The 10,701-nt window shown below is 40.6% G+C and overlaps 1 protein-coding gene across 2 annotated transcripts in view; it reads left to right on the top strand.

Moving 5' to 3' along the window:
• The window catches only part of dscama (Down syndrome cell adhesion molecule a), a 103,642-nt gene extending 97,930 nt beyond the window's left edge, over nucleotides 1–5,712 (top strand). The window contains exons 28-33 of one of the 2 annotated variants that reach the window (XM_063487317.1): nucleotides 8–38; nucleotides 143–258; nucleotides 343–501; nucleotides 1,627–1,824; nucleotides 1,953–2,255; nucleotides 3,224–5,712. In XM_063487317.1, the coding sequence (XP_063343387.1) occupies nucleotides 8–38; nucleotides 143–258; nucleotides 343–501; nucleotides 1,627–1,824; nucleotides 1,953–2,255; nucleotides 3,224–3,603 (1,187 nt within the window). In that variant the 3' untranslated portion in view covers nucleotides 3,604–5,712. The remainder of the gene's footprint in view (nucleotides 1–7; nucleotides 39–142; nucleotides 259–342; nucleotides 502–1,626; nucleotides 1,825–1,952; nucleotides 2,256–3,223) is intronic. The other variant, XM_063487318.1, reaches the window with a different exon arrangement.
• The last annotated feature ends 4,989 nt before the right edge of the window (nucleotides 5,713–10,701 follow it).

The following is a 10,701-nucleotide window of genomic DNA, read 5'->3' on the forward strand; positions in this document are numbered from 1 at the left end:
TTCCTAGATGCAAAAAGCTTGGCTGAGATGCTCATGAGGTAACATCTTCATTAAGCCATCATCATTTACCTCAGCATGCACACAGATGCAATTACAGATCTTTTTACTTCCATTCATTTTTCATCTGCTCTGTGCTCCTCAGTAAAAACACGCGTCCAGCAGAGCCAATTAACAAACAGCAGCAGACACTCCGCATGCACATCGATATCCCCAGAGCCCAGCTTCTCATCGAGGAGAGAGACACCATGGAGACTGTTGGTAAGCACGCAGCGAGCACTGGTGACACAGGACATAATGTAAGATGGCGCACAGGCTAAGTTTGTTTCTGCTGCTGTCTCAAAGATGACAGGTCCACTGTGCTACTGACCGACAACGACTTCGGGGAGACACAGAAGCAGAAGTCGTCCACAGTCACCCACACTGTCCACTACCAATCAATCTCCCAGGCCACTGGTCCACTGGTAGACGTGTCTGATGCCAGACCAGGAACTAGTAAGTCCAGTACGGACTCTTTTTTTTACTTCATAATACATTAAAATGTTTATATGTCCTTTTATTTTCCCAGAACTCTCTCCTTTCATGAACCTTCCCTCTGTCAGTTTGCCTTTTGTTTTGGAAATTATGAGGATTTTTTGAAAAACATGCACACATAAACTAGTTCTGGCTGTCAGCTCAACAGACTGCTGCTACACTCATACGCCACATTATGCTGCTTCATAGTTACAGTGTTGTTGCCATGCCTGCTGTTCTGGAGTCAATAAGGTGTTTCCTTGTGGAGCGGTTTCACTACAGATTCTATATTTACATGAAATCCACTCCACAAATAGACTTCAGCTGGTTTATTATCAGGTATAAATAGCTGCAGGATGGCTGCACAAACTATTATTTGCAGGACAGATTTTAAAGTCAGCGCCGTCATCCCTCGGTTGTTCTTTAGCCTTTTTATTTGAACCCCACTGTGGAATTACTGCCACAGAAGTCACAGTAGGTTGGACTCAATGCCACAAGCACAAAAAGTTGGACGACGTTTTGTTGCCATTGGATGACCTCCTTTAGGTTCGAGGCTCCGGGTCACATTTAGAACTACGTGACTTGGTAATCTGTATCTTTTCTCACATCTTTGTCTGGCGTTGCAAATACATTGACAGTCCTGGAGAGATCTCTCACTCTTCTAGCACACACTCTTAAATCTCTGCGATGCCTTCTCAGTGCAGCAGTAGCTGCTGTGATATCAAGAACAAAAGTCAGACACGTAAGTATCAGCACAGTTAGTGGTAAATTGTGCACCTTCAACATCAGACAAAGTTCTTGATTTTAAAATTCCTACCCACCTCTTACATGCAATCTTCTCACTGTGCTCTCTTTATAAATACTGACAACACTTTTTTTACACTCGTGCAACATGTTAATAAATTTGGCCCAATAGCTCTCATGCAATGAGCTCACTGTTAGTTTTTATTACTTTAGTAATCAAAGTCTGCATAGTGACGCAGAAGAAAATCCACTGTAATCCCAGAGTCTATATACTGTTGTCACTCTTTTCTGTTGTAATCATGACCATTTCATTGAGCCAAGTCGTTGCTTTGACCTGCTTAAATACCTTGCGTTTCTCTGCCTCGCTCTCAGACCCTACAGCCCGCCGCACAGCCAAAGCTGGCCCAGCTGCTCGCAACAGGTATGCCAGCCAGTGGACCCTAAACCGCCCCCACCCGCCAGTCTCCTCTCACACTCTCAGCACTGATTGGAGGCTGCCCACACCTAGAGTGGCAGGCTCTGTTGACAAGGAGAGTGACAGCTACAGCGTCAGCCCATCTCAGGACACAGGTAAATAACACAGAGCTGCTCTGTGTGACCCTACGTGTCTAACAGCATAGCACCTGTATTAACCTTCACAAAATGCCATGCACTAATTCTAACACTAATCCACTCCACTAACTCTGGGCCTGATCCAGACCGTGCGCGGAGCAGCATGGTGTCAACAGAGAGCGCCTCCTCCACTTACGAGGAGCTCGCCAGAGCCTACGAGCACGCCAAGATGGAGGAGCAGCTGCGACACGCCAAATTCACCATCACCGAATGCTTCATTTCTGACACTTCGTCAGAGCAGATGACGGCAGGCACCAACGACTACACCGACAGCCTGACCTCCAGCACACCATCCGAATCAGGCATCTGCCGCTTCACCGCTTCCCCACCCAAGCCTCAGGACGTCAGTCGGGTTATGAACATGGCCGTGCCCAAGGCTCACAGACCGGGTGAGGCCAAGCTGTCCAGAGGCCACACGTCAGCCTGCTTGAAATGCCACCGTTTAATTACAACTGATCTGATTTTGATCTGTTGATAACCACTAAACTGTAACTGCTCAACATCTCTAATGTTTACCCCTAATATTAACACCAGCAGTGAATTCATTCAAGCTGATAGTCGTCTTATTTAAAGTGAAACCACAAGTCTAATCTGAATGAAAACAACTTGGACACAGATGCAGAAGCATTGTCTAGAAATTCATTATAAATGTGGCAAAAAAAAAAAAGAAAGGCAGCTATATCTGCTTTAAAAGTCAAAGGAACATTTTAATGTAGAAATGAAGATGATATAATACGTTTTAGGTTCAGTCCAAAGTTAATGGAAATGTATTATTCTGACTTTGGGTAGGAACGTGGAGTTTTGATGCTGCAGTTTGACTTTTAAAATAAGCGTTTGTTAAACTATAAAGCAAATTAAAGGTTTGGACGCCGAACAAGACAAATATGGTATGGCAAGTAAACGACTGTGATCCTTAAACTATACGTGGACGTTATTTTGAGATTAGAGCAGGATTTTTTTTCAGTTAGAACAAATGGTTGGAATGATTAAAGTGATTTTCTTTGCAGGCTTATAATTGTTGTCTGTTCGGGAGGTGTGAGCCTCTCACTGGTAATATCTGTTTGATAGTGTGAGCAAATCCCAGCCATTATAATGTAAATCCACATGTTAAATGAAACTGTCCATTACCTGATTAGCGCATGCATTAGTGCATTACTGGTGATTTGGTGTTTTGTGCATTTCAAAATAAGAGTGCCCAGTTATTCCATACACCTTCAATGTCACGAGAGTGGAAGAGTAATTTGGCTGAAAAGAATAAGCAGGATTATTTTAGCCTGATAACTTTGGAGAACAGGGTGAGGTTGTTCAGGAGTGTCTGTTGTCTTACTGACCCTGCTCTGTGTTTGTCGTCCCTCAGGGGGCGAGCTGGTTCACCTTCCTCCCTATCTGCGCATGGACTTCCTGTTAAACCGAGGCATGTCCTGCTCGGGGTCATCTAGGGGGACAGCTAGTGGGGAGAGAGCGGCCATGGGTCAAGCCTGCCTTGAGCCCCAGAAGAGCCGCTCGCTGAAGCGGCCCTCTCGGATGGCGCCCCCGACACCTACAGAGGCCCCTCAGGCCAGCAGGGACCCAGTGGCCCAGTGGCAACCCGGATCAGCGGCCACACTCCCCCACAGAGAGGGCTCAGAGCTGGCCCAGGCAGCCAAGCTCAGCACCTCCCAGGAGTCCCTGCTGGACTCCAGAGGACATCTGAAACAGAGCAGCAACCCCTACGCAAAGTCTTATACGCTAGTATAACAGCAGGGGCACCTGGGGCGGGACTAGAACTCACTCTAACACTGGACTTAACACTCAAGTGCAGTAAACTGACTTTCACCACGCAGTTCTGTATATATGTCCCCTCCCTCCGAGGACGGGGTCACTTTTACTAATGTCCTTTTATTTATTTTAGACTTTTCTTTTACCTCTTGTTTGTATTTTTTTTGTTTTGGTTTGTTTATTTGTTTGTATCACTTGAGAAAAATTTTTTTCACTCATTTGGAAATGAGTCCAGTCGGAGCTTTGCCAAACTAATTGAGTAATGAGGGAGCATTTATTTATTCTTGTTCATTCTTTATAAGGAATTGGTGATTATTAATTGTTAGTTGTCAGCTATTATTGATCATTAATTACTGATTACCAAATGATCTATTATCACCATCACTTCTCCAGTGTTTTCATAAGAACCTGGACATCTTTTTTTTTCTTCCTCTTTGGTTTCTTTTCCTGGTTTCTGGAAGATGACGATTTGGAGTCATGTTTTTTCCTATGGAATTTTCTTCTGAAACATTCAGTGAAACTCGGAGAAATCTCGGAACAAAAGCAATTGAAACTAGAGTCCAAACTTTTCAGCTGCTCTCAAATTGTTACTTTTTTTGAAGAAAAAAAAATCTATTTCCTATGGATGCATGGGGACTGACCAATTAAAAGACAATGAGGATTATGATCACGGCTGGGTGGGCAGCCCAGTCGAGCATTTTGTCACACTATGAAATGATCCAATGTGAAGATTTATTATTCTTACTACTATAAATATATATATAAAAAGAGAAATCACTTTTATTTGTGGATATTACAGGGAAGAATTGATTTGATTAATAAAGTCCTTAGTCATGTTTGCACATATCTCATTTTAATTAGGAAATTGAGTCTCTGTTGATCTTTCTCTGTGTCCCATTCTCTGATGGTGCAATATGAAAAAAGATATGAAAAGTCTATGGAAACTATTGCTCTATACTGTACTGTAATGATGATAAATAACTATGTTGTGAGTATACTTACAGGGCCGGACACACTCCAGCTTTTGTATTCAGGTGTAGTTTACCACTGCTTGTCTGCCAGGTTGGTAAATGATGTTAGCTAGAACAGGGAGGTTTTTGAGTACTGATGGTTTGCACTTCACAACAGCCCGACTCAAGTGTGTCCAGATCCCTTCTCTCAGTGCACTAGGTAGAGTCTTCAGGGCTCTCACTGTCCTCAGTAGATTTACTGTTGCTGCATTGCAGCAATGCTCCTCTACAGGGAAAAAAAAACGTGAGACAATCCAGCAGAATTCCCCCCTTCGAACCAAACCTATAATGTCTATGGGAAGTATCTGAAAAAAAAAAGTTCATGTGGATATATACGTAAGAAGCTGTTTTTCTGTTCCCGTCTGCCCTGGCCCGTTTCTGTTCTCTTTCTTTCAGTTAGCCTGAGGGATCCAAAATGCTGTGAGGTCATAATGTCAGTTTCTATGATTAGTTTCTATGATTAACTGTCTTCATTATGATTATACATTTTAACAAAAAAAATGTCACTTTTTATTTTTAACATGAGTGTTCACCATGGTGGCACTGGAATAAAGAGAAACTAACACAAAGGTTCAAATTTGATTAATAAAATGGCTGTTCCCCAAAGTGTCGCTCGCAGCTTTGACGTGACTGATGGTGGGGAGGAGGTGACGGAGCAGACGGGCCCAGAGCGGGTGGAGGCCACGCTCCCTGCCTGCTTGGGCCGTGAATTTCGGCGAGAGAGATGCCCGGTCTTCACCTGGTTTTTGTCACTGTGACAGCGATGAAACATGATAGTTTCCTAATGTTGAGCTTTGTACTCCCTACCTGCAGGTGGCAGTGATGTGCTGCTCAGTACAGTCTGGTCAAGACAATGAGCCTGCAGTGTGCTGAGACCCTCTCTACCAAACCTGCTTGTGACTAAGATGAGCAGTTGAGTCTGCCCTGAATCGTGGACGAGATGTTTTCCAGAGATATTCAACAGCAAATGTGCAGCATGGAGTGATTTTGTCAGAAGACAATTAAAATGATGAAAACACCAACAAAGCCTCAAAATACCAGAATGCACAGCAACAGTATAAGGCACTTAACACTGGGGATTCTGAAACGGTTTAAAGAAAATGTTTCTTTTCCTTAAAGCAGGGGTGTCCAGCCATTTTATTCACTTTGATCGTATGTAGTGAAAGTCCCCTTTCTGTCAGTGTAATCAGTGACATATAAGAAAAACAAGTGCAATTTCAACACTGTCTTGTTTTTTCTACATGATGAAGAAATGCTGCTGTAGTAAATGAAAGAAATCTGTGAGCATGAATCTTAAATGTGTAAAATACAGAAATCTGTAATTCAATTACTTTAGTATGAATAGGAAAAGCTATCAGTAGGAAACACTAGGAAACTTTTGAAAATACAGTTGAAATTCCAGGGTCCTTCTTCACCTTTCCAAAGCCCGGGCTGATTCTCAACCCCGGGCGTTATGTTTGACACTCCTGCCCTAAAGGAAAAGAAACCAGGCAGCAGTTGAGTCATTTTTCTCGGTGTCATGTTATTTCCACTGACTTGACATCTATTGACTTACTCTTTAGGGTTCCCAGTTTTGAGAGAGAGAGAGTCAGACGTCTGAACTCTTCATGTCAATTATAAGATAAGCTATTATAATTTTTCATCCTCAGCTCAGATGTGTTTCAGCAAGTTTCTGTAGCTTCAGAATGAATCCCACATGTCTGTGCTCAGGGATGACTGTATAAATTGAAGCTGACTGAAAGCACAAAACATTATTTTAAGAATACCTAACACACCAGCAGCCTCACTTTTAAACTCCATGACATCCAGTGGTACTTGGTTTGCAGACTCCTAATATCAGTGGCTCCACTCTTTCCATGAGGCTTTGCAGCTGTTGACTGAGATCAGAACACTGTGTGTGTCTGTGAGTGGCACATCTGGAGACGTTAATTATATTTACCACAAAAGTCGATATGAACCTTCTTTTTTGTCTTTGTATTTAATAGGTTTCACCTATTAAACCACAGTAGTTCCAGTATAAAAACGTGAAACTGATGTGCTGCACTGATGACAGTTTATAGCTAATTTTCAAACTTTTGTCCCCAGCTGGGCTTAATACATGAATTAAAACAGTTTCAAAAAATATGAATAACTGTGAAATTACACTATAAATTATATACAATTATATAATTCATTTAAAAATAAAAGCAGTTCAGATTTATTTTGAAAGCAGCCTTTGACCTTTACTGTGAAAGATTAAAAATCTGTGATCAGTTTGATTTCAGTTGTGTCGTCCATCAGTGACGTGGAACATCAACGCTGATTATCCAAATTTAGATCAGTGATGTGAAAGTTTAAAGCTGCCGTTCACCGCGCTCCAGGTAACTCTGCTACTGTCTCGTCTTTGGGTTTATCTAGAAAGACGCATTTGTATAAACAGGGCGAGACTGTTTATACAAATGAAAACTCATTTAAGAAAACCAAATGAATGAAACACTCAAAACTAAATAAATTATATATTTTCTTAAAATGTGACAGCGATGCCCCAGAACAGACTTTTATCCGTATTTTCAGAGTTTGATTATATAAACATGTCAGGTGTTTAATTATAGATGGTGATGCTTGACACCATATTACCATAGAATATGAACGAATGACTGTGCTGCTGGAGAGGGTAGTGTCAAATTTACTTAAAACAGTTCAGGTTGACCTTAAACATATCTGAAATCTTCCAAACATACTTATCAAATTCAGTTGTGGCTCTAAAATTATTCCCACAATCTTAAAACTAATTTATTTCTTCAGTTATGAACTTAATTTTAAATAGAAATTCTCATAGAAACATTTTTCTTTTTTCTAATTTAGTGCCAGATGATTATGTTGCAGCCACAGTTGGTCATGACTCATGACTAACTGCTGTGGTGCCGTAGACTGAGAAATTCTAGGATGGATTTAGCTCTGATTGCCTCTTCACAGTGGTATTAAGTGTTGACTGCACTACATGATTGCATTTATTTTAACATGAAATTTCATTTCTAAAGACTACAAGTGTAATTCAGATCATTCATCTGAAATTGGGGAGCGGGACCACACCTCATACACTCTACTCTTCCAGTTCTTTCACTGCCAATGCCCCTCTGTACCACATGACTGTCCACGGGTATTTGGAGGCATCAGGTTCACTGCTCCAGAACACATTTTAATAAAAGGTACTGACTTCATTTTAAGATTTTTTTGGCATTAATAGATAAAGTTTATTATAATTATTGTCATGTGAAAATCAAAGCATTTCTAGAGCTTGTGAGGGTGACATTTGGCCGGAGCAGGAATGCAGTTGGACCGATAACAGCTTCTTCACCATAACAGACTTGTTGACTGAGGTTTTAATATCATTTCACACATTTCTGCGGTATTATTAAGAAAGGATAAAGAGAACTGCCAAGCAATAAAGTGCCATTTACCACTTAACAGGCAGAAGGCATTGTGGGACATGTAGGCTAAAGTTAAATATCATGCAAGTGACGAAATGCACTGAAGAGATTGGAGTGAAATATATCAGTTTAATTTTCTGCTCTAATGAAGTCCGTGTAAATTTAAAGTGTTGTTACATTCCAGCCTGTCAAGACTCCCTCTGGTGTTACTGCAGAGGATAAGTGTGAACAGTAGTGACAGAATTATGAAGAATCTTCCTAAACTGGTTTATTGATTCTGAACTCACCAACCTGCCATCCTGAAGAGTCCACCTGAGCCTCACACATCCTGCCAGCTAAATTGCTTCCATGGTCTTATATCACAAGACACGGATTAGCAGGAAGGTGTATTACTCAGCATGACAACTGTATCTGCCGTCCACCTCCAAAGTCCACAACAAATTAAGCACGGTGACAGAGATTTACTCACCACCACACTCAGTGGTTAATAACAGCTGTCAGAAATAAGGTTCAGGCTGCACTGAATTCTTTGCCTCTGATCAGCCTGAGAAATATGAATCCATCGTTTGCAGAGCTGAGGAAGTGGTTCTGAAAACGTAAAGTAATAAGCACGGATGCATGTCCCAGTGCAGACCTGAAGCAATGAGCTCTGAGCATGGCTCAGGCAGCTGGCATTGTTTATGTTGTCATTTATTGGATTCCAGATATTTTTACTCCTCACAAACTCATTTAGTGAGTTACAGCAAAGGAGTTTATGTGATGATCACAGAGAAATCCTTACAGTGTGGTCTGTTCGCCCTCAGCTGGTAAAATCAACATCGATATATCTAAATGAAAAACCGAAGAGATAATAAAGTAATCACTCTTTGCTTTAAAAACTTATTTTAGAAATTTCTATAGATTTCATTGAAAATTAAAATTGAAATTGTTCCTTACAGATGTATTCATAGCTTTGCTGTGGTCATCGAAATTCTAGTCAGGTTTAAGATGTGTCAAGAATGTGAGTGGAACCCACATGTGCCCAACTGATACTAAGCTGGGACACACATTCATACATGTATATAAAATCCCACTTTAAACACTGCATGTTGGGAAAAATGCCTACATAACAAAACTTTGCTGAAACTTAAACCTTAATTTGTGCAAGGGCTGCTATGAGCACTCAAGAAATGTAAAATAGAAGAAGTTTGGAACTATCAGGACTCTTTCTGAAGCCAGCTGCCAGGTTATCGATCAGGGAGGTGATGAAAAAGGCCAAAGGCACAAACCCACACAGAGAAGACACGTCATCATAGATGCTTCCCTTCCAGTCTGAAGTTACTTTACACAATCTGCTAGGAAGAAAGGGATAATCTGCCCACATCCAGGTTTGCAAATCATAAAGACACTAAAGAAGAACTTCACTTTAGTTTGTCATTATAGCTTGAGTTTACTTGTGGGAATATGGGAAATGTATTCATTTCAAATGAATTCTACAAATTATACAGTGTGCAGTAGGATGCCTGGACAGTTTCTGAAAAGACTGTGCATAACATAATACACAGCATAACAAACGTGTCATTACTTCCTGATAAAATAGTTGGTTTAATATTCTCAGCTTACATTACGAATGATTTTAATGTGAAATAATACCCAATATATCTACTAGGAAACAGGTTTAAATTAGAATTTCACATCTTCCACTCCACTGAGGTTCCGTTACTGAACACTGTGGTCAGCAGCTGTGCTTTTTGATGAGATGGCAGAAGAGCAGAGATTCACCTGCAGCACTTTGTTTAATGCCGTATGATATTGTTGCTCTGAAACGACACAAAAACCTACGTAATTTAAACTTAAAAAGTCTGCCTGCATTATAACTCAGTGTTTCCATGGTAACAAATTAGTAATGAGTAGCACCGCAGGGCAAAAATAGGAAAACATGGCTCAGCATTTGTGGTCTGCCATGCTGCGAAGGTGTTTTTAGAGCCAAGTGGAGACAGTCCCGCTTCTCATCAGCACACATACTGAATCCTGTCACGTCAACAAGCCCCGGGAGCTCATTTCTGATGCGGGTCTGCATTGCTTAGATTTTATGCCCCTGGACACTGTTTGTGACAAAAGAAAAGAAAAATTTAATTGGATCTCCTGTTTTGTTTTTCCAGTTTTAATTAATTCATGATTTTGTTTTTCTAGAAGCCAAACATCTGCTACTAGAATGATGGAGAAATCTATGTTTGAGAAAACTGACAAAGTTGTACTTTTAAGCTGCTTTAAAAAATATTTAAATTCAAAATATTTAACAGTTTGGTTAGTGAAACTCTTTTGTCCACATTACCAAAATGTAAATCAAGTTAAAGGCACAGGTCCACAAGGACAAAAGGATATTGAATGAGAGATCAACAACGTTCATGAATCACTTAAAACCTCTTTTTAAGGTCAATCATTAGAACCTTTTGATCCCAGCTTGTATATATTAGCAAAAAGTTAACTACTGCAATATTTGTATAGCACTGTGATCAATGAAAATAGACTTTTAACCGCAGCACACAAAGTACATTGTGTGTGCATATAACCACTTTCACAATCATCACTAAAGTTTTCGTATAATCTTGCAGCTTTGCACATGAATGCTTCAATGTCAGCTTTTTCAACTTTCTTTTTAAATCACAGATGTTAAA

This window comes from Pelmatolapia mariae, linkage group LG10_11 (genome assembly GCF_036321145.2).
Source record: "Pelmatolapia mariae isolate MD_Pm_ZW linkage group LG10_11, Pm_UMD_F_2, whole genome shotgun sequence".
Taxonomy (NCBI): domain Eukaryota; kingdom Metazoa; phylum Chordata; class Actinopteri; order Cichliformes; family Cichlidae; genus Pelmatolapia; species Pelmatolapia mariae.